The sequence below is a fragment of the Mauremys mutica genome, chromosome 9, assembly GCF_020497125.1.
Source record: "Mauremys mutica isolate MM-2020 ecotype Southern chromosome 9, ASM2049712v1, whole genome shotgun sequence".
Lineage (NCBI taxonomy): Eukaryota > Metazoa > Chordata > Testudines > Geoemydidae > Mauremys > Mauremys mutica.
Genome location: NC_059080.1, coordinates 97359108 through 97381878, shown reverse-complemented (window position 1 = coordinate 97381878; position 22771 = coordinate 97359108). Strand labels below are relative to the sequence as shown.

The 22771-nt window shown below is 63.4% G+C and overlaps 1 protein-coding gene across 4 annotated transcripts in view; it reads right to left on the bottom strand.

Annotated features, from left to right (window-relative positions):
- Positions 1–22771, bottom strand: part of CLCN2 (chloride voltage-gated channel 2) — a 44876-nt gene that overhangs the window by 11922 nt on the left and 10183 nt on the right. For 2 of the 4 annotated variants that reach the window (XM_045031136.1, XM_045031138.1), the window contains exons 2-10: positions 18629–18785; positions 6782–6913; positions 6122–6250; positions 5653–5786; positions 5006–5083; positions 4104–4182; positions 2584–2709; positions 419–503; positions 85–186 (exon numbers count right to left, since the gene is read on the bottom strand). In XM_045031136.1, coding sequence (XP_044887071.1) covers positions 85–186; positions 419–503; positions 2584–2709; positions 4104–4182; positions 5006–5083; positions 5653–5786; positions 6122–6250; positions 6782–6913; positions 18629–18785 — 1022 coding nt within the window. Of the gene's footprint in view, positions 1–84; positions 187–418; positions 504–2583; positions 2710–3278; positions 3328–4103; positions 4183–5005; positions 5084–5652; positions 5787–6121; positions 6251–6781; positions 6914–18628; positions 18786–22771 lie in introns of those variants that run through there. The other 2 variants (XM_045031137.1, XM_045031139.1) reach the window with 2 other exon arrangements.

The window sequence follows — 22771 nt, the reverse complement described above, 5'->3', positions numbered from 1 at the left end:
CTGGGGGTGCTGTACTTAGCACCCCCTGCTTTGGGATCAACGGGCCCCAAGTCTCAGGGGAGGGAGCCAGCAGGCACCACTTACTTCTTCATCAGGAAGCGGTTGATGGTCTTCTGCTTGCGCATGAACTGGACAATCTTGCGGTTGAGGTAGACGAAGAGTGCCCCTCCAAAGCCGCTGGCAATCCTGGGGAGAGGGGCGGCCGAGTGAGCCACCAGCAGGCAGCTACTGCTGGGGTGGGCCTGTCAGGGATGGGGGTGGGGGTGGTACAGAGACACTGAGGATGTCCCCCCCCCATAGCACAGGAGGCCCGGAAAGAGGAGAGAGCCCCCTCATATATCCTTCCCTGTCCCACACAGGAAGTCTGATATCTCCCCCCCGCCCGCGTGGGGTTGGAGTGACAGGGCACTGGACTCACCCGATGACAGCGAAGGCAGGCAGCTCCTGCAGGTCGAAGGGGAAGTCCAGCCGGAAGCGGGTTTTGAATAGAGCCGTGATGGTCTCTGGGGGGGATGAGACACGGTGGGGGGAGAGCATGTCACCCAGGGGACCTCCAGGGAGGCCTTGCACCCGGACGCCCTGCTCCAATACTGGGCAATTGCTCCTGCCCATAGCAAACGCTCCCCACTCAGAGCACTGCGGCCCCTTGGGCCCATGCCATTAGGCTGGGCCCAGCTGGAGAGCCCCATAGCCTTGTGTTAGACTCTGCTCCCCCCCAGCTCCACCAGTGCCCTCCAATCCCAACCCCTGGCTCCCCCCACCCCCAGCTCCACCAGTGCCCCCCAATCCCAACCCCCGGCTCCCCCCACCCCCAGCTCCACCAGTGCCCCCCAATCCCAACCCCCGGCTCCCCCCACCCCCAGCTGTGCCAGTGCCCCTCAATCCCAACCCCTGGCTCTCCCCACCCCCAGCTGTGCCAGTGCCCCTCAATCCCACCTCCCGGCTCCCCCCACCCCCAGCTCCGCCAGTGCCCCCCAATCCCAACCCCCGGCTCCCCCCACCCCCAGCTCCACCAGTGCCCCTCAATCCCAACCCCTGGCTCTCCCCACCCCCAGCTGTGCCAGTGCCCCTCAATCCCACCTCCCGGCTCCCCCCACCCCCAGCTCCGCCAGTGCCCCCCAATCCCAACCCCCAGCTCCCCCCACCCCCAGCTCCGCCAGTGCCCCCCAATCCCAACCCCCGGCTCCCCCCACCCCCAGCTCCTCCAGTGCCCCTCAATCCCAACTCCCGGCTCCCCCCACCCCCAGCTCTGCCAGTGCCCCCCAATCCCAACCCCCGGCTCCCCCCACCCCCAGCTCCGCCAGTGCCCCCCAATCCCAACCCTCGGCTTCCCCCACCCCCAGCTCTGCCAGTGCCCCCCAATCCCAGCCCCCAGCTCACACCCCCAGCTCTGCCAGTGTCCCCCAATCCCAACCCCCAGCTCACCCCCCCAGCTCCGCCAGTGCCCCCCAATCCCAACCCCCGGCTCCCCCCACCCCCCAGCTCCGCCAGTGCCCCTCAATCCCACCTCCCGGCTCCCCCCACCCCCCAGCTCCGCCAGTGCCCCTCAATCCCAACCCCTGGCTCTCCCCACCCCCAGCTGTGCCAGTACCCCTCAATCCCAACCCCTGGCTCTCCCCACCCCCAGCTGTGCCAGTGCCCCTCAATCCCACCTCCCGGCTCCCCCCACCCCCAGCTCCGCCAGTGCCCCTCAATCCCACCCCCCGGCTTCCCCCACCCCCAGCTCCGCCAGTGCCCCTCAATCCCAACTTCTGGCTCCCCCAGCCCTGGGCTCCCCCACCCGCCAGCTCTGTCAGTGCCTCCCAATCCCAAGACCCAGCTCCACCCACCCCCTGGCTCTGCCAGTGCCCCTCAATCCAGGGCCGGCTCCAGACCCCAGCGCGCCAAGCAGGCGCGTGGGGTGGCATTGTTCTGGCAGGGTGGCAGGCGGCTCCGGCGGACCTTCTGCAGTCATGCCTGCGGGAGGTCCACCGGAGCCCCGGGACGAGCGGACCTGCCGCAGGCATGACTGCGGAGGGTCCCCTCTTCCCGCGGCTCCGCTTGAGCTCCCGCAGGCATGACTGTGGCAGGTGCGCTAGTCCCGCGGCTCGGAAGCAGCTCCCGCAGGCGTGCCTGCGGATGATCCACCAGAGCTGCGGGACCACGGGACCGTCCGCAGGCACTTTTGCCCCGGCCACGGGACCGGGGAAGGGTGGCGCGAGCGGCGCGGCGCGCTGCCCTGCTTGGGGCGGCGGAATTTCTAGAGCCGCCCCTGCCTCAATCCCAACCCCCAGCTCCCCCAGCCTTGGGCTCCCCCACCCTCCAGCTCTGCCAGTGCCCCTCAATCCCAACCCCTGGCTCCCCCCACCTCCCAGCTTCTCCAGTGCCCCTCAGTCCCAACCTCCAGCTCCTCCAGCCCTGGGCTCCCCCACCCCTAGCTCTGCCAGTGCCCCTCAATCTCACCGCCAGGCTCCCCCCACCCCCAGCTCTGCCAGTGCCCCTCAATCCCCACCCCCAGCTCCCCCAGCCCTGGGCTCCCGCCAGCAGGGCAGTAGCTGGTGCAGGCCGGAGGCGCCGGTTCCCTGGGGGCTGGGCGGGCTGTACCTTCGTCCTTGTTCCACACGGCGAGCACGCGGAAGATGAAGGCACTGAAGGTGGCGGCGAAGAAGCCACGCCAATAATTGCGGACGGCGAAGAAGGTGGACGTGACCTCGATGCTGAAGAGGACGCCTGGGAGGGGCAGAGGGGCGGGGAAGAAACGGTGCCCGTGGCCCTGAGATGTGCCTCCCTGCCTGCCCACGCACAGTCCACACGGGGGCCGGCCAAGGGGGCACCAGACCCAGACACACCACCTGGGGCACCTCCTCTTCTGCAGGCTTTACACTCGTGTGCCAAGGCCACTTGGGACCAAATTGTAACCGCATGGGCAGCTCCTGCGGTTAGCTGGGCACCGTGGGTGCGTGCAGTGAGCCCTGTATGGGCACAGTCGAATTTGGCTGGCCCTGAGATGAGGATGCCAGCTGGGAGATGGCCCCAAGCCACCCCCTGCCAGAGCCAAGGGGCCCCCTCTCCAGCCAGCTGGGCAGCCATCCCCAACAGCCTGGTGGCGCAGAGGAGTTGTGCGAGTGAGTGGGCAGTGCTGGGGCGTAAGCAGGGGCCAGCCCATCTTCGGGGGGCAGGGCACTGACAGCTTGGCTTGGGCAAGAAGGAGGGACAAGCATACACAGACGGACAGACGGACGGACGGGGACACGGCCCAGCACGGAGGGAACAAGCAAAGAGTTAGACACGTCACCAACCTAGGAGCGCAAAGCTGCGAGGGAGCCGTGGGGCCGGAGCTGGGCCTCCCTGGAGCGCAGAGCGGAGGGGAAAGGAGGAGACATTACATCTTCTGGGGGGAGTGCCCCCCATGCAGCGGCCTCTGCCACCCCCGCCATGGGCACAGGGCCTTGGGGACCCCTCTAGGTACCCGGGAGGCCTGTGAGCGTCTCCGGAGCCCGCGGTACCTGCAGCATTGAGGTGTGTGTGTGTGGGGGGGGGTTTCCAGGTGCTGCTGGGCTCCGTCCCGGGAGGCCCGTACAGACTGGGATGGTGCCCTTGGGGCTGTGTGCCCGGGGCATGGGCAGGGCGGTGGGGGAGCAGCTTCCCTGCAGTTGGAGGGGAAAACGAGAGGCAACACGAGGGCAGAGTGGTGGGGATTGGGGGCTAATCTGGCCACAGCTGTGAGGAGAGAGGAAAGCGGGGGGCTGGGCCCCAAACCCTGTGTTCATCTGTCCTGCACCCCCATAGCACCCACCTGAGTCCAGCCCCCTGTCGCATGGGAGGTGTCAAGTGGGGATACCAGCGACTTGGGGGGCAGAGGCTGTGGCCTGTCCCAGGCCTCGCTCCTGGCCAGTTTGATGGCCAGCCCCGGGTGGCTGTTCCCACCAGATCAGGGTCTTGGGGGACGCGAGGTGCGAAGGCCTGTATGGGGGATGGGACCCCCCGGCCAGGCACAGCTCCCACGCTGCCCTGCTGGAGGGCTCGGTTAGCGCAGAGCCATGGGGAGCTGTGGGATCAGGCAGGGCAGGGGCAGGGGAGAGCTGGGGGGGGTCCAGCCCCACAGCCCGCATGGCCGGCCCTACCTCCAATGGGGGCAGCAAAGCAGCAGCCAACGCCCACGGCACAGGCAGCCGCCAGCATCTCGATATTGCGGGACTCGTTCTGCAAGGCAAGAGAGCAGGAGACGATGGAGGGCGGCACCCGGGCGGGAGCTCCCTGTGGGGACACACCCCAGGCAGCCACGGCCGGAGAGACCCCTCCCAGGGCTCACCCTCTCCCCGGCCAGGGCCGGAGACACCCCCCTGGGGCTCACCCTCTCCCCTGCCAGGGCCGGAGACACCCCCCCTGGGGCTCACCCTCTCCCCTGCCAGGGCCGGAGACACCCCCCGTGGGGCTCACCCTCCCCGTGGGGCTCACCCTCTCCCCTGCCAGGGCCGGAGACACCCCCCGTGGGGCTCACCCTCACCCCTGCCAGGGCCGGAGACACCCCCCTGGGGCTCACCCTCTCCCCTGCCAGGGCCGGAGACACCCCCCGTGGGGCTCACCCTCACCCCTGCCAGGGCCGGAGACACCCCCCGTGGGGCTCACCCTCTCCCCTGCCAGGGCCGGAGACACCCCCCGTGGGGCTCACCCTCTCCCCTGCCAGGGCCGGAGACACCCCCCGTGGGGCTCACCCTCTCCCCTGCCAGGGCCGGAGACACCCCCCGTGGGGCTCACCCTCACCCCTGCCAGGGCCGGAGACACCCCCCTGGGGCTCACCCTCACCCCTGCCAGGGCCAGAGCCACCCTCCCCCCTCTGCCCAGCCACAGCCAGAGACACCCCGTGCCAGGGTCAGAGAGGACAAACCTCCTGCCCCACAGCCAGGGGATCCCTCTGCGGACCTGAGAGCCCCCCGCTCTCACATACACTTGCGTTCCCAGCCCGGACCTGCCCCCGGTACCCGCTCGGTCAGCACCCGCAGGCCGCACAGCGTCGGCCTCTCACCTCGTAGATGCCTCCAAAGAGGGAGAGGAATTTGCTGAGCAGGGCGGCGCACATGCTGGCAATGTGGACAAAGGGCCCCTGTGGGAAGAGGGCCAGGGACCGGTTACCACGGGCACCCGGCCTCAAAGCAGGGAGCCTTGTGGGAAGACTCACTCACTGGCAGGGCCACCCACCCACCTCAGCTGGCACATGCTGCCCCCCGGCAGGGCCACCCACCCACCTCAACTGGCACATGCTGCCCCCCGGCAGGGCCACCCGCCCACCTCAGCTGGCACGTGCCCCCCCCGGCAGGGCCACCCGCCCACCTCAGCTGGCACGTGCCCCCCCCCGGCAGGGCCACCCGCCCACCTCAGCTGGCACGTGCCCCCCCGGCAGGGCCACCCGCCCACCTCAGCTGGCACGTGCCCCCCCCGGCAGGGCCACCCGCCCACCTCAGCTGGCACGTGCCCCTCCCCCGGCAGGGCCACCCGCCCACCTCAGCTGGTATATGCCCCCCCCGGCAGGGCCATCTGCCCACCTCAGCTGGCATGTGTCCCCCCCCGGCAGGGCCATCTGCCTACCACACCTGGTACACCCCCCCAGTAGGCCTGCCCGCCTACTGCACCTGGCACCCAGCTTGTGCCCAGCAGCTCCCCTGCCCCTCTTACCTCCTTGCCCAGGGGCATCCCGCTGCCCAGCGCACAGGTCAGGCCGATGACCTTGGCCACAAAGGTTTTGAGGGTGAGATATTCCTTCAGCACCACGCCTCGGAGAATGGTCTTCATCTCGGGGATGCCTGAGCCTGGGGAAGGGGATGGGTGAGCACCCGGAGAGAGGGGTTGTAGCCCCCTCCTCCCTCATGGCCCTTGCGGGGGGGGGGAGGGGAGATCCAAGTCTAGCCCCCCCACCCCCAGGCCGGAGAGCCGGGAACAGGAGGGGTGATTTTAGGGTGACCAGATGTCCTGATTTTATAGGGACAGTCCTGATTTTGGGGTCTTTTTCTTGTATAGGCTCCTATTACCCACCACCCCCATCCCGATTTTTCACACTTGCTGTCTGGTCACCCTAGGAGATTTCCCCCGGCCTGGGCCTGCAGAGTGGGCCGGGGGATCCCGAGGGGCAGGGGCTGGCTCCTACCCACAGCCTGCGGGGCCAGGATCTGAGTGAAGCCGGCCGAGAAGGTGATGAGCACCACGGGGTAGGTGACCCAGGCCATGTACTGCAGGAAGATGTTGGTGTCCAAGCCCCCGTACATCCACTTCTGGGCTGCGGAGAGATGGGGAGGGGTCACTGAGGGGGCTCGCTGGGATCGGGGTCACTGGCTGCCCTGCCCCCTTCAGCCCAGGGGAGGGAGGGCACAGATGGGGCCCCATTCAGGATGACACGGCCCCACCCAAGGGAGCCAAACGCTTCCACTGCCTGGAGCCCATACCTGCCTGGCCATGCCTCGGACCAACCTCCCTGGCTGACACCTACCGAGCCCCCTCGCGCAGGCCCAGCCCCCTGGTTGACATCTACCCAGCCCCCTCGCGCAGGCCCAGCCCCCTGGTTGACATCTACCCAGCCCCCTTCCTGGGCCCATCCCCCTGGCTGACAGGGTACCCAGCCCCCACCTGGGCCCAGCCCCCAGGCTGACACCTACCCAGCCCCCTTCCTGGGCCCAGCCCCCTGGCTGACAAGGTACCCAGCCCCCCATCTGCGCCCTGGGCAATCCTGGCTGTGCCCTCAGGGTGCCAAGCAGACCAGCTGCCTGGCTCAGGCTGTGGGCACAGGGGCGAGTGGCCCCGGCCCCCTCACCTTGCAGGCAGGTGGCTATGGCGAAGTCCATGGCCCAGCTCACCAGCGCCATGACCAGCCCCAGCAGGATGAGGAAGATCCAGTCCTCGCCCACCTTGGAGATGAGGAACTTCTGGCATCGCACGGTGCAGACTGTGGGGAGAGCGCGGGAGCTGAGCGGGGGGAAGGGCCCATTCTCCATGCCCAGCCCAGGGCATCCTGGAGGCAAGATTAACCCCCCCCCCCAACCTGTCTCCCGCACTGCTGCGGGGATGGGCACGGCTCAGACGGACGGACGGAGTCTCTTTGCAGCGATCCAAGCTCTCCAGCAATGGGCCACTGGGGCCCCAGGGGCAGGGGAGAGGGGAGATTGGGGGCTGGGGGAGCACCAGGCTGCCAGGTGGGCTCGGACCGGCCCCGGCAGACTCTTGGGGGTTAGCGCAGCCTGTGTCTCTGCACTGAGCTCTGTGCCAGCTCCTCAGGACCGGGCACAGGGGAAGGGCAGAGCCAGCCTGTGCCCGCTCCGGCTACTTGCCCTGGCTCCTGCACTGGCCACAGGGACCTCGCAGGCTGGGCTCCAGCCTGTGCTGCACAGGGAGAGATGGGGCTTGGAGGAGAGGAGTCAGAGCCACCGGGCACAGGGACAGGAGGGCGCTGAGCCTAAAGGACCCAGGGGAGGGAGGAGCCAGCCCAACGCTCCCTGGGGCCTTTGCATGTGTCAGCGACTAGGAAAGGCACAGGGGAGCCCAGTGGAGGTGGGGCTGTGCCCCCCCAGGGTGCCCTGAGCTCAGGGGGCACAGGCAGGACTGGCGCCAGGGCAGCGAGCCAACAGGCAGCTTGTGTTAACTCACCTGCTCTCGCCCAGACCTCAGCAGTGCTGGGCAGAGCAACCCAGCCCCACACCCCCAGCTGGGGAGAGAGACAGGGAAGGGCCCATCCCTGGGGCGGAGAGGAGCACTCAGCAGGCTGGTCACCTGGGGCCCACCCACCCACCACTGACGCTGCCCCAGCCCAGAGTGCCCCTCAGCCAGGAACGCATGGGCACAGAGCTTGGAGGCACTGGGCAAATGGTCCTCCCACCCCACAGCTCAGCCAGTGCCCCTCAGTCCTGACCCACAGTCCCGTGTTATCCCAGCCCTGGGCTCCCCAACCACAGCTCATAGACTCATAGACTTTAAGGTCAGAAGGGACCATTATGATCATCTCGTCTGACCTCCTGCACAATGCAGGCCACAGAATCTCACCCACCCACTCCTGTAACAAACCCCTGACCTATGTCTGAGTTACTGAAGTCCTCAAATTGTGGTTTGAAGACCTCAAGCTGCAGAGAATCCTCCAGCAAGTGACCCGTGCCCCATGCTGCAGAGGAAGGCGAAAAACCTCCAGGGACTCTGCCAATCTGCCCTGGAGGAAAATTCCTTCCTGACCCCAAATATGGCGATCAGCTAAACCCTGAGCGTGTGGGCAAGACTCACCCGCCAGCACCCAGGAAAGAATTCTCTGTAGTAACTCAGATCCCATCCCATCTAACATCCCATCACAGACCACTGGGCATACTGACCTGCTGATAATTTGGCAATTGATCTTTGATTAATTGCCAGAATTAGGCTATCCCATCATACCATCCCCTCCATAAATTTATCAAGCTTAGTCTTAAAGCCAGATATGTCTTTTGCCCCCACTGCTCCCCTTGGAAGGCTGTTCCAGAACTTCACTCCTCTAATGGTTAGAAACCTTCGTCTAATTTCAAGTCTAAACTTCCTAGTGTCCAGTTTATATCCATTTGTTCTTGTGTCCACTTTGGTACTAAGCTTAAAAAATTCCTCTCCCTCCCTAATATTAATCCCTCTGATATATTTATAAAGAGCCAGCATATCCCCCCTCAACCTTCTTTTGGTTAGGCTAAACAAGCCAATGTCCCTCAGTACCGACCTATGTTCCCTCTAAGCTGCGCAGCTGTGTAGCAGCCATCAAGGGCTGCGAGAGGCGCCTCTCCCCTGGTCCCAGGCTGCTGCAACGAGAGGGCTGGGGGCCATCCTCTCTCCCTGCCGTGGCCCCAGGGCAGCCTGCACCCTAACTCCCTCATCCCTGGCCCCACCCCAGAGCCCACACCCCCAGCCAGAGCCCTCACCCCCACACACCCCAACCTTCTGCTCCAGCCCTGAGCCCCCTCCCACACTCCGAACCCCTCGGCCCCACCGCCACCACACATCACCTCCATATTGGTGCACATAACAAAATTCATTCCACACATGGATGTACAGAAATTAAGGGAACATTGGTCCCAACCCACAGCTCCCACTGCTACCCCAGCCCTGGGCTCCCCCTGCCCACAGCTCTGCCGGTGCCCCTCAGTCCCAACCCACATCCCCCTCCTATCCCAGACCTGTGCTCCCCCCCACAGCTCTGCCAGTGCCCCTCAGTCCCGACCCGCAGCCCCCTCCTATCCCAGCCCTGGGCTCCCCCTGCCCACAGCTCTGCCGGTGCCCCTCAACCCCGACCCGCAACCCCCTCCTATCCCAGACCTGTGCTCCCCCACACAGCTCTGCCAGTGCCCCTCAGTCCCGACCCGCAGCCCCCTCCTATCCCAGCCCTGGGCTCCCCCTGCCCACAGCTCTGCCGGTGCCCCTCAACCCCGACCCACAGCCCCCTCCTATCCCAGACCTGTGCTCCCCCACACAGCTCTGCCAGTGCCCCTCAGTCCCGACCCGCAGCCCCCTCCTATCCCAGACCTGTGCTCCCCCACACAGCTCTGCCAGTGCCCCTCAGTCCCGACCCACATCCCCTGCTGCTACCCCAGCCCTGGGCTCCCCCCCACAGCTCTGCCGGTGCCCCTCAGTCGCAACCCACATCCCCCTCCTATCCCAGACCTGGGCTCCCCCCCACAGCTCTGCTGGTGCCCCTCAGTCCCAACCCTGCTGCACGCCGCTCTCCCAGTGCAGAACAAAGACGCCCCTGGTGCCAATTCATTATGGGAGCAGAGCTGCAGACAGTCCAGCAGAGACGGCTGCAGACGGAGACCCACAATCCACTTGTCTCACAAGCCAGACAACCCTGGACATTGGCATTTACATCATTCAGGGACCTGCCACAGCAGAGCTCCCTCAAAGGCCACGCTGGGGGACAGCGAGAACTGCAGGGCCCCTCAACACCAAGCTGGGGTGTGGGGGAAGGAGCAGGCTGGGCAGCATCTAAAGCAGCACAGCGCCCCCTAGTGCCAGGCTGGGTGCATAGCGCTGGGCAAGGTGCCATAGGGCAGCAGCACAGCGCCCCCTAGTGCCAGGCTTGGAGCATAGCGACGGGCAGGGTGCCATAGGGCAGCACTGCAGCGCCCCCTGGTGCCAGGCTGGGTGCATAGCGATGGGCAGGGTGCCATAGGGCAGCAGTGCAGCGCCCCTGGTGCCAGGCTGGGTGCATAGCAACGGGCAGGGTGCCATAGGGCAGCAGTGCAGCGCCCCCTAGTGCCAGGCTGGGTGCATAGCAATGGGCAGGGTGCCATAGGGCAGCAGTGCAGCGCCCCTGGTGCCAGGCTGGGTGCATAGCAATGGGCAGGGTGCCATAGGGCAGCAGTGCAGCGCCCCCTAGTGCCAGGCTGGGTGCATAGCAATGGGCAGGGTGCCATAGGGCAACAGTGCAGCGCCCCCTGGTGCCAGGCTGGGTGCATAGCGACGGGCAGGGTGCCATAGGGCAGCAGCGCAGCGCCCCCTAGTGCCAGGCTGGGAGCATAGCGACGGGCAGGGTGCCATAGGGCAGCAGTGCAGTGCCCCCTAGTGCCAGGCTGGGTGCATAGCAATGGGCAGGGTGCCATAGGGCAGCAGTGCAGCGCCCCCTGGTGCCAGGCTGGGTGCATAGCGACGGGCAGGGTGCCATAGGGCAGCAGCGCAGCGCCCCCTAGTGCCAGGCTGGGAGCATAGCAACGGGCAGGGTGCCATAGGGCAGCAGTGCAGCGCCCCCTAGTGCCAGGCTGGGTGCATAGCAACGGGCAGGGTGCCATAGGGCAGCAGTGCAGTGCCCCCTAGTGCCAGGCTGCCCCATAGCCAGTGATGCCTCTGAGGCTGGGTGCGGGGAGACGGGCTGGGAGCGAGGTCCCCACTGGCCATGTTTCTTCTTCCCAGCCCTGGCCCCGCACGGCCCAGAGCGTGGCGCTGCTAACCACTGGCTAAGTGCCTGCGAGGTCTCCGGGGAGCTGGTGTGCAGGGAAGTGAGGCAGACGCGGCCTCGCTCGCAGCACAGAAAGCCCTCAGCGGCTTGCGATGGCGAGACGCCCCGTGGCGCCCCCTGCTGGGGGAGAGCAGGGCAGAGGAGGGGGCACTGCTGCGGGGGAGAGGGTGAGGCGTGAGCCAGGCCTGAGAGATGGCTCCCGAGGCTCTGAGTGGGGCAGAAGGGTGGCAAGACTCAGTCACAGCTGAGCACCAGCTCCCTGCCCAGCCAGGCGTCTGTGCCCTCTAGAGACCCAGCCAGCGAGGGGCCGGCCCCAAGGCTGAGCAGTCTGCTGACCCAAGGGTTGGGGCACCCGTTTATCCCCGATGGCTGGTGGCTCCTTGGCAATGAGCCAGCCGGACTCCTGGCAGATGTCTGAGCACAGCAGGGGCTGGTGCCAATGCTGCTGTGCCCACAGCAAGGTGCCCTCACAGCAGCTCCACAGCCCGGAGCCGCAGTGCGTAGCAGCATCTCTGCTTGGCAGCCCCAGCTGGCCCCAGCAGCCCGCCCGAGACTGAGGCTTCTCCACCCCACACCTGTACCCGGGGCAGCTGCTCGGCTCAGCCTGCCAACCCAGGGCCTGGCCTCCCCCAGAGATCCCGCCAGCCCCCTGGGGCCAGGTCCTCAGCCTCGTCCGCCCTCTGGTGGCCACTGGATCACTGCAGAGAGTCAGCACTTGGCTAACGCCAGACATTTGGCACCGGAGCTGGGAGATGTGTGTGCGTAGGCAGGCGCGGGGAATCAATCAGACCTGGCTGCGGAGCCCAGCACCCCCCCACCAGAGCCCGTAAGAATGTGGCCTGCAGTGAGTGGCCCAAGATCTGACCGCACCCCATACTGGCTCCCCCAGCCCTGGTGCCCACCTGCAGAGCAGCTGGCTCGGGATGAGCCCAGAGGGGAGGATGGGGGAAAAGGGAGATGTTTCCGGGTCACCTGTGCCCCACCCATCCCAGCAGCTCAGAGCCTGGGGACACTGTGCCAAACTAATATGTAGATCCCAGACCCCGGGCATCCTTATGAACCTCTCTGCTGCCCTCTCCTTATGGGCACCAACAGATCCGCGAGGCACAGATACTCCCGCCGCCTCCCATGGTTCCTCTCTGCCCTGGAGACTCTGGTTGCCTGAGCTCACCGCCCCCAAAGGAGACAGCCTCTCCTCACACCACTACCTGCTCATCACCTCCAGGCGCACCACAGTCCCTGAGCAAGAACAGCCTGGCTTGGAGGGGTGCACGTGGGACCCTTCCACACCACACCTTGCGGCCAGCTGCCCTGGGCTTGGTTATAGTCCTAGCGAAGACAAGGCCCTGGGCAGGCTCGGCGAGAGGCAGGAACTGCCCCCATGGCGGCCCAGCCCGCGCTGACTCAGCCTAAGGCGCCAGCGATAATTGAGGCAGGTGGTTTGGCAGTGCCGACGCAGGGCCCGAGGAGTTCCCGGCCTCACGTTTGCCCATGGAGCGATGCTCCGCGCGACGGTGACGAGAACCCCGAGCTTGGTTACTGCATCAGGGCCCTGGCAGCAGGCTGGCGGTGGTTGCCCGGAGGAGCGACGTGACTTGGGTTAGGAAATCCCTTTGCTGAGCCCGTTCTGAGCTTTCCTGCCCCGCTGTCCCTGAAGGGGGGAAGCCCGGCGCACCCCCAGCCTCCGTGGAGCTCTGAGGGAACATGGGAGATCAACTGGGGGGCTCAGACCCTGGTGCCCCTTGTCCCAGGAGAGGATGTCAGACAAAGGTCTGTGCCCGGAAGTTGTGTCCCGAGAAGCTAGTGACTGGACTCCACCCAGGCTCACTGGGCTTGGAAGCATGTGGCACCCAGCCACTGGGTCCACTCGCAGCAAACTGGTGACCAGCCGCTTGGGATTGGCCCGCCAGGGTCTCCTCCTGTTGCAGGATAGAAACCCCTGGAGTGTGCCAAGCTGGCATCATGCCAACCCCAGCCACTGCAGCCGGTCCCTACCTGCTTCACAGGTCCCTGCCCTCCCTGCTCCACAGAGCCCTGCAGTGGACACGGCCCAGCCTCCTGCGACACTCGCTGGGGAGGAGACCGGGGCAGCAGCATGCGCTGGGCCCACTGGACACAGCATCCCCCAGAGCATTGCCCCCTGTGGGCTGCCCAGCATGGCCTCACGGGGCAGCTTCAGCACCCAGCTCTCACCACTGGGGCCTGGAGACAGACAGCAGCATGCGGGGCTGGGGCCCAGGTGCTTAGGGGAGCCCACTCGGGCCCCCCTCTAGGAGCTCTGCCATGACACAGACCTGCTGGGCTGAGGATCGTACAGGTGAGGGGGGGTATCTGACATTGCCTCTGGGCTAGCCCTGATGTGCCCATCACCCTGGTCTCTCAGCAGCTGGAGTCCCCTATTACCAATTGCTCAGGTTCAAATGTGGGGGGTGGGGAGTGCAGAGTAAGCCCATACTGGGTCAGAGCAAAGGCCCATCTAGCCCAGTAGCCTGTCTTCTGACAGTGGCCAATGCCAGGTGCCCCAGCGGGAATGAACACAACAGGGAATCACCAAGTGATCCATCCCGTCGCCCATTCCCAGCTTCTGGCAAAGAGGCTAGGGACACTCAGCCCATCCTGGCTATCCTCCCTGAATGTATCTAGTTCTTTTCTGAGCCCTGTTATAGTCCTGGCCTTCACAACATCCCCTGGCAACAGATTCCACAGCTTGACCGTGCATTGTGTGCAGAGATACTTTCTTTTCTTTTGTGAGGTGTGGTGACCACATCTGCATGCAGTATTCAAGGTATGGGCGTACCATGCATTTATAGAGAGGCAAGATGATATTTTCTGTCTTGTTGTCTATCCCTTTCTAACATTCGGCTGCACCCTGAGTGGATGTTTTCAGGGAACTATCCACAATCAGTCCAAGATCTCTTTCTTGAGTGGTAACAGCTAACTTAGACCCCCTCATTTTATATGGACAGTTGGGATTCTGTTTTCCAATGTGCATTACTTTGCATTTATCAACATTGAATTTCATCTGCCGTTTTGTTGCCCAGTCACCCAGTTCTGTGAGATCCCTAATTGTAGCTCTTCGCAATCTGCTTTGATCGTAACTATCTTGAGTAATTTTGTATTGTCTTCAAATTTTGCTACCTCACTGTTCACCCCTTTTTCAAGATCATTTATGAATATTTTGAACAGCACTGAGCCCAGTACAGACCCCTGGGGGACACCTCTATTTGCCGCTCTCCGTTCTGAAAACTGACCAAAATGGAGAGAGGTAAATAGTTTCCTATCTTTCAACTAGTTACTGATCCATGAGAGAACCTTCCTTCTTAGCCCATGACTGTTTCCTTTGCTTAAGAGCCTTTGGTGAGGGACCTTGTCAAAGGCTTTCTGAAAATCTAAGTACACTATATCCACTGGATCCCCCTTGTCCACATGCTAATTGACCCCCTCAAAGAATTCTAGCAGATTGGTGAGGCATGATTTTCCTTTACATATACCATGTTGACTCTTCCCCAACAAATCATGTTAATCTATATGTCTGATAATTCTTACTATTACAGTTTCAACCAGTTTGCCCAGCACTGAAGTCAGGCTTACCGGTCTGTAACTGCCGGGATTGCCTCTTGAGCCTTTTTAAAAAATTGGCATCACATTAGTTATCCTCCAGCAATTTGATACCACTGCTGATTTAATTGATAGGTTACATACCACAGTTAGTAGTCCTGCAATTTCACATTTGGGTTCCTTCGGAACTCCTGGGTGAATCCCATCTGGTCCTGATGACTTATTACTGTTTAATGTATCAATTTGTTCCAAAACCTCCTCTAATGACACCTCAAGCTGGGACAGTTCCTCAGATTTGTCACCTAAAAAGAGTGGCTCAGGGGTGGGACTCTCCCTCATATCCTCTGCCATGAAGACCGATGCAAAGAATTCATTTAGTTTCTCCGCAATGGCCTTATCATCCTTGAGTGCTCCTTTAGCGCCTCGATCGGCCAGTGGCCCCACTGGTTGTTTAGCAGGTTTCCTGCTTCTGAGGTACTTAAAACATTGTTTGCTGTTACTTTCTGAGTCTTTGGCTAGTTGCTCTTCAAATTCTTTTTTGAACTCCCTAATTATACTTCTACACTTCATTTGCCAGAGTTTATGCTCCTATTTTCCTCACTAGGATTTAACTTCCACTTTTTCAAGGAAGCCTTTTTGCCTCTCGCTGCTTCTCTTACTTTGCTGTTTAGCCACGGTGGCTCTTTTTTGGTTCTCTTACTGTGTGTTTTAATTTGGGGGATACATTTAAGTTGAGCCTCTATTATGGTGTCTTTAAAAAGTTTCTCTGCAGCTTACAAGCGTTTCACTTTTCACATTGTACCTTTTAATTTCTGTTTAACCAACCTCCACCTTTTGGTGTAGTTCCCCTTTCTGAAATTAAATGCTACCATGGTGGGCTGCTTTGTTGTTTTCCTCCCCGCAGGGATGTTAATTTTTATTGTGTTATGGTCACAATTACCAAGCGGTTCAGTTATATTCACCTCTTGGACCAGACCCTGTGCTCCACTTCGGACTAAATCAAGACTTGCCTCTCCTCTGGTGGGTTCCAGGACTAGCTGCTCCAAGAAACCGTCATTTATGGGGTCAAGAAAGTTTATCTCTGCATCCCGTCCTGAGGTGACATGTACCCAGGTGATATGGGGATAGTTGAAATCCCCCGTTAGTATTGAGTTTGGGGTTTTAAAAAGATTTTTATTACATTTGACTGTCTCAGAGCAGAGCCTGCCTGCAAAACACCCCCACACTACCACTTTCCATGTCCTCCTCGCCCCAAGCAGGCACACAGCTCACACTCCCCCCAACCATGGGGGCATTCAGGTCCCCTCCCCATAGGCTCTGAACACACTGCGCTCAATCAGGGCTGCCCAGCTCATGCCCCTGCCCCCGCCTGGCAGCACTCATGTCACTTGAGTGCATCAGATGAGCTTGCCGGGGACATGAGGCCACAGGGAATCTGAGCGTGGCAGCACCGTAACAGACCCACCCAACTCAGCGGGGGCAAGGAGCCGGCTGACGGGCTGAGACAGAGCCCCCAGCGCCCCCCAGAGCAGCTAGAGAGGCCTGTGTGATGCAGTGGGAATGTTCTTGATGTGTTCTTTGAATAGTGAGTGGGGAGTATTGACCTGGGAAGGCTGCAGGGGAGTTTTGCTGGAACTGGCTGCATTGGGGAAGGGAGGATACCTGAGCATGTAACCTGAGAACCCAGAAGGGGGGTTGGAGGCCAGGTAACACCTCTGCCCCGGGAAACTGGACAAAGGACACAAAGGCTGAGGGAGGAGCCGGGTGGAGGCTGAGTGAGAGGCTGGAGGGAGTTTCAGTTTGAGGCTGGCTGAGGAGGAGGAGTGAGGGCAGACGTGGGTGTCTGCCTTGCTGGGGCCCAGAATGGACCCGGCTGAGGGGCCCCGTTCTCTGTACCTACAAGCTCTGTTTTAGACCATGTTCCTGTCATCTAATAAACCTCTGTGTTACTGGCTGGCTGAGAGTCACGTCTGACTGTGGAGTGGGGGTGCAGGACCCTGTGGCTTCCCCAGGACCCCGCCTGGGCGGGCTCGCTGTGGGAAGCGCATGGAGGGGCATATGCTGAATGCTCCAAGGTCAGACCCAGGAAGGTGAAGCGTGTGAGCTTCTTATCCTGAAGACAGTCTGCTCCGAGGGAGAGGAGGCTCCCCAAAGTCCTGCCTGGCTTTGTGGGGAGCAGTTCCAGAGCATCGCCCGGGGACTCCATGACAGCCTGCCCTTCCCCCAGTCTCTAGGCGGTGGGAGAAGCTCCTCTGCTCTCTGCCATGGGCAGTGCCAGGACAGCGCCCTCAGCCCTGCCCATGGAGCCAGGCCTGGAGCGAGCACATGAGGGACCCAGAGCCAGAGCCAGGAAAACACGTGTCACAACACTGACACCACAGCCCTCAGTGGCACAGCGAGCCAGGGGCACTACCCTGCCCAAGCGGCCAGGCGAGGAGCCAGCGAGCCAGGGGCCTGCCGGGCCGGGCCCGGGACACATGGGGCCATCGGAGCAGGCTTCACTCTGACAGGGAATGTGCCTCAGGAACAATGCGAGCCAGAGCGGCGCCAGTTGCCAAGGGAACTATTTTAGGGCCCCAGGGAGGGTGGGTGAGCGGTGCCCAGTGCCACAGCCATGCCTGGGGGAGCCAGGGAACAGACCGTCCCAGTGGGGATGGAGGGTGGAGTTGGGGGGGAGGACCCCCACCAGCCCTGGCACTGAGAACAGAGCCCCCCTGCAGAACACGCCCACATCCCTACTTTCCATGCCCTCCCCACCCCACACAGTTCACACTCCCCCCAGCCATGGGGCATTCAGGTCTCCACCCCACCCTGCGCTCAATACACGCCTGCCCACCTCGCCTGCTACCCCCCACCCGGCAGTGTTCATCCCCCCCGAGTGCAGCAGATGAGCCCGGCTCACCCGGCTGCATGAGGAGTCACAGGACTTCCTGTCACAAAGGGAAAGGCGGGTAATCGAAACGGCCAGAACAAATCACACATCTCCCCTGCTCCAGTGCACATGGGAGATGGAGATTGTGCACTCAGACCAGGGGATCTGGGTCCCTGGCGTGGGCACAGGCAGGGAGAGGGAATTGTCCCCCCCGGTGTGGGCACAGGCTGGGAGGGGGAATCGTCCCCCCCGGTGTGGGCACAGGCAGGAAGGGGGAATCATCCCCCCCCCCAGCGTGGGCACAGGCAGGGAGAGGGAATCGTCCCTCCCCCAGCGTGGGCACAGGCTGGGAGGGGGAATCGTCCCCCCTGGTGTGGGCACAGGCTGGGAGGGGGAATCGTCCCCCCCTGGTGTGGGCACAGGCAGGGAGGGGGAATTGTGCCCCCCCAGCGTGGGCACGGGCTGGGAGTGTCCGCTAGTTATTTTTGGGAAGGCCACATTTCTGCGGGTGGCCCGATGGGCAGGTGTCACTGTCCTCGTTTGTGAGTGTCCAATGACAATGAGTGAGTCATTTTATCTCCAGCGGCCGGGTGCATGCCAAGGACACAGCCCAAATCCCCGCGTTGCACAGGGTGAGGTCATGCATGCTTAGCCTATTGTTACGGGTCACCGGCCGCTCTCCCTCCAGGAGGCACGGCCCAGTGCTCGGTCTGCGGGACGGGCAGGGAAGGAGACTTGGAAGGAGACCCAGGGCCAGGGAGCGAGAGAAAACAGAGAAGAAAGGGGACTGGTGAGCTCAACAGTGCCCGGCTGGGGGCCGTGAGACCGGCACAACCACTGAGCCAGCAGCACAGCGCGGGCCAGATGGGACGAGAGGAGAGAGGCAGAGACAAGAGGAGAGGAAAGAGGGAGGTGCAAGGGGGAGTAAGGAGTGTGCACGAGGGCCTGGGCATACACCAGGGTGTGCATGAGGGCTTGGGTGTGCACTGGAGTGTGCAGGAGGGCCTGGGCATGCACTGGGGAGTGCGTGAGGACCCGGGCATACACCGGGGTGTGCACAAGGGCCTGGGCGTGCACCGGGGTGTGGTCGTATGTACGCTAGTCCTGAGCGCACACACCTGTGCAGCAAGGACTCCCTGTGGGAGGCTGCAGGGTGCTGGGGAGGCTGCGATCTCACTGGGCTGGAGGCACGTGGTTGTGGGTTTCACAGGAGTCCCCACCCCACCCCCATGCGATGGGGCAGCCCGGCCCGCGTCTGTCCCCTGCGGGCTCCTTACTGCGGCAGCGGGCGCAGCGGCTCTGGTCGTACTCCAGCAGCTCCGGCCCGCGGGCGCGCTCCTTCGGGAAGGCTTTCCGGCGCTCCTGCTGCAGCCGGACGCGTGCCGCCTCCTCCTTGGCAAAGGCTCCCAGGTCCTGAGTGTAGCGGCCATACATCTGGCAGAGAGAGCGCGGCGTCAGTGCGGGCAGGCGGACGCGGAGGGCGGGCAAGGGATAATCTGCCCTGTAGGCCCCCACCTCAACCAGCGCTCGGTGACCCTGGAGAGGGGCCTGGGGCAGATGATGGGGGGGTGCCCCTCGCCCCCCAGCACAGGCAGAGCTGGGGGTGCTGGCAGCTTGGGGGGAGAAGCCAGTGGCTTAGCCCTTCCCCGAACATCCCAGAGCTCAGCATGGGGCCCAGCCCAACCCCACTGCAGCCACTCACACCAGCACCCCACACACTGGGGACTGAGGGGTGGCACACCTGCCCCCTACTCTCCACCTCCCTGACTGCCCTGCTGCCCAGCCCCGGGCTGCATTCACCTCTCAACACCCAGCCCCCCCCCCCGCCGGGTTTCCTTCCCCGCCCCCCTGCGTGGTGCCTTTACCCCACACCGCCCTGAGCTCACAGCCGCGCTATGGAGGCAGAGCATGTGCTGAACGGCCCTGGGCCCATGTAGGGACAGTGACACTCTACACGTCCCAGCCTGCCCGGGTGCAGGGCCCTCTGGCTCCAGCCCTTCCCCAGCCGCACGGGGCCAAGAGATCGGACCGCAGCTGAGGGGGGAGGGGGAGCGACAGGACAGCAAGGCCGGGTGTCCGTATGGGGCCCTTCAGGCTCCCAGCGCTGCATGGACACAGCTACCCCCCCCCGCCCCCGCGTGGATGGGGAAACCGAGGCTGGGGAGCAACTGGCTCGGGATCAGAGTCTGTAGGGGAGCTGGGAGTCTCGAACCCAGGAGTCCCGACCCCCAGCCCTGTGCTCCTCCCATTGGGAAACGCTGCCAGGAAAGCAGGGCAAGAAGCGACCTCCGTTGGCTGGATCCAGCCCTGGTCTCAGCCCCCCCTTTCCCACAGCGGAGAGGGGAATCCACATGCAGACAGAGGCAGGGCTCCTGGCCTGGCCAGAACAATGCCAGGCAGATAAGGAAGCTTCACAATCAATAGCAATTGTTCCCCCAGTGCAATGCGTCTCCCAGCACCAGCGCAGGAAACGGGCCCCAGCGCCCAGCTGGGGTGGGCTGGCACCAGCACACGGCGCCGCCCGCCCAGCGACCCGCCGGCGGCAGCCTGACATCAGTGCCGGGGGGGGGGGGCGTGTTCCCCATCCTGCCAGCTCCAGATCAGGGGGGTGGCGGATTCCAAACAAGGGGGACAATCTCAGGGCTCCCCCCTGCCACACACACCCCAGTAAGCAGCAAGGGCAGGGCACATGAGGCCTCCCCACCAGCAAGGGGATGGGCAGCCACTGGGTGCCAGCGATGGGCCAAGCACCTCCCAGCTGGGCACAGCCTTTCCGAGTGGGCTTCCAGCCAATTCCCTGCCCTGCAGGCCCCACCCCACTGGGGACCAGGCCAGGGGCAGGCCTAGGGAGGGGGCTCTGCAACACCCTAGACGCCGAGTGTGCCCACTGGGAGTGGGGCCCGGCGGCTCGCTCCTTTCAGCTCCAGCGCTGGCGATCGCTTACGCTGCCAAGGGTCTTCAAGGGGGAGGCTCATTAAAGCTTTTCTCTTCCCTTAGATAGGGGGTTCCAGCTCCCCCAGTCAGGGGGTCCCTGCAGGCTGCAGGGGCAGACCAGGGGGGCAGATGTAGAGCAAGGAGGGTCCCCATGGTTTGGGGGGGGAGGGGCAGATGCAGAGTGACAGGAGGGGATGATATAGAGCGAGCAGGGGATTCCCCATGGGTTATGGGGGCAGGCACAGGGGGAGCAGGCCCAGAGCAGGACGGGGGCTCCCTGCAGAGCTACGGACTTGCATCCCCCCCGCTGAGCTGAGCCAGCTGCCTGGGCCTGAACCGGTGAGGGAGCAGGGGTGCTGGGATGTAACCTGGTGCTGGCCCTGATCAGTGGACGGTGATTGAGGACCACACCCAGAGATGGAGCCTTTCACCTCTAGGTCACCCTGGGAGCTCAGATGCAGCCCCGGTCAGTTACCAGAGAGCTGGCCCCCAGCTGCCTAGAAGCCTGGGTGAAGTGACCGCATGGATCCAGCCAGGGCAGTGAAGCAGCTATCGCAGCCATCTGGCTACAGCCAGGGCTGACAGCGCGTGAAGGACTATCCCATCCCTAGTGGCAGGTCATTTCTAAGCGGCAGTTGGTGGGTGGGGGTGAAGCTTCACCCTATCAAGTGTCCTTGCAGGTAGGTACTGTCTAAAGAATGGCCAATTCGCCACTTCAAGCCCACTAGGCTCTGGGCCTCACCGATCTGGTGGCAGGGAGTTCCACAGGCTCACCGTGTCTTAGGGACAAAACCATTTCCTTTTATCGTTCTGAACTACGAGAGCTGGGTCCTAGGCCAAGGAGCTGACAACAGGGACTGTCCCTCCCCCTCCCCGAGATTCGGAGAGGGCTGAGGCCAGGAGCAGTGTTCACAGACACCCTGAGGGCAGAGAGGGGGCAGCACTGGAAGGAATGGGCCAAGCCGCGTCTCAGGGGAAACTCCCCGACACACATAGGGGAATTACCCCCAATAAGCAGGAGAAGCCCCAGCACTTGAGACTTTAAAAGCGAGGCCGGTTGGAGCAGCAGGGACGGGAGCCCGGGGGCTGAGGCTGGCACACCCCCTGCCACGAGCTCCTGTGCCCTCTGTCTCCAGCAGGAGGGGTGCGCAGGCGGGCATTGATCCCGCACTGTAAGGGCACTGCCAAGGACTTCCTCCCTCCCTCCCCGGCAGGGCCAGAACACAGAGTGCCAGGAACAATGGGAGGCTTTAGCTAGAGACGGCCCCTCACGGGAAGAAAAGCCGAGGGGCCTGACAGTTCTGGCACCAAGCGCACTGGACGCTCAGCACAGGAGCTACGTGAGGGCCATGCCGATTCCCCCGCAGTCCCAGGCCCCGCCTGAGCCGGCGCAGCACAGGACCTCGTCCGAGCCAGCCCCAGCAGTCCCGGACACAGCTCAGCCCACACAGGGCTCGGCTCTGCTCTCCCTGCAAGCGAAGGGGTGATGGGTCCCAGGAGGCAGGGGCCTCGGGAGCTCTGCCCTGCCCATCACTTGCAGAAGGCAGGCCGGACTCGCCCCACCCTGCTCCTCGCTGGCCCATGCAGACGTCAGGCCAGAACTGGGCTCTGCTTAGTGTCTGGGCTGCACTCAGAGAGCCGGGGAGACTAGCAACGGGGAATGGGGCCAGACCCAAAGGGATTCCTGAAGCACTCCCTCGGGAGTTAACCTGGGGGGCACCCGGGACTGGCCTGATTTGCCAGAGTGCTCCCCCCCCCCCCGACTCCATGCCACCAGGGTGGCTGAGAGAAACATCTGGTTTGAATGGAACTGGGTCCGCCCCCAGTCTCAGCGCTGCCCCTCGCCCCACAGGGGAGTGCAGGCTGCCCCCAGCAGAGGCTGGCATCGGGGGAGAGCGAGGAGGGGCACGGGGAGCAGAGGCCCAGGCTGCGCAGCGGGGCACATGCACTATTGCCAGAGAGCCGCAAGGGGGTGCCAGGGAGAAATGGAAGAATCGGCCCTGTGGGCAGCAACGGAACAGCAGGTAGGAAATAGGCCTGGGAGCAAGGGGTGGAAATCCCCAGAGCACCGGGGAGAGGGGGCTGGGGAAGGAGAGCAGGATAAACGGGGCCAGTCCCTGAGGCTATAGGGCACTCCGGTGTGGAGAAATCAGCACAGGAACCAAGAGGAGCCTGTCCCTGATCACCGCAGTGACAGGCAAGGCAGGGCGCACCCACTGCCAGGACCTGACCTTTCCCGACCAGCGGCAATGCGGGACTCGTGGAGCTTTGCCGGGGGACATTACGAGGGGTCTTGTCCTTGTTTAAACGTCTCTGGGTCGTCTGAGAAACACCTATGGGGAGAACCCCACCCCCAGTCCCGGGCTGGGTATTCTGCCACTGCAAGGCGCCTTATGAGCCCCGCCAAACACACGCCCAGCAGAGCTGAGCGACAGCATCGCCAACGGCTCATCACTCGGTCAAATCAAAGCCGGCTTCCTCTGGAA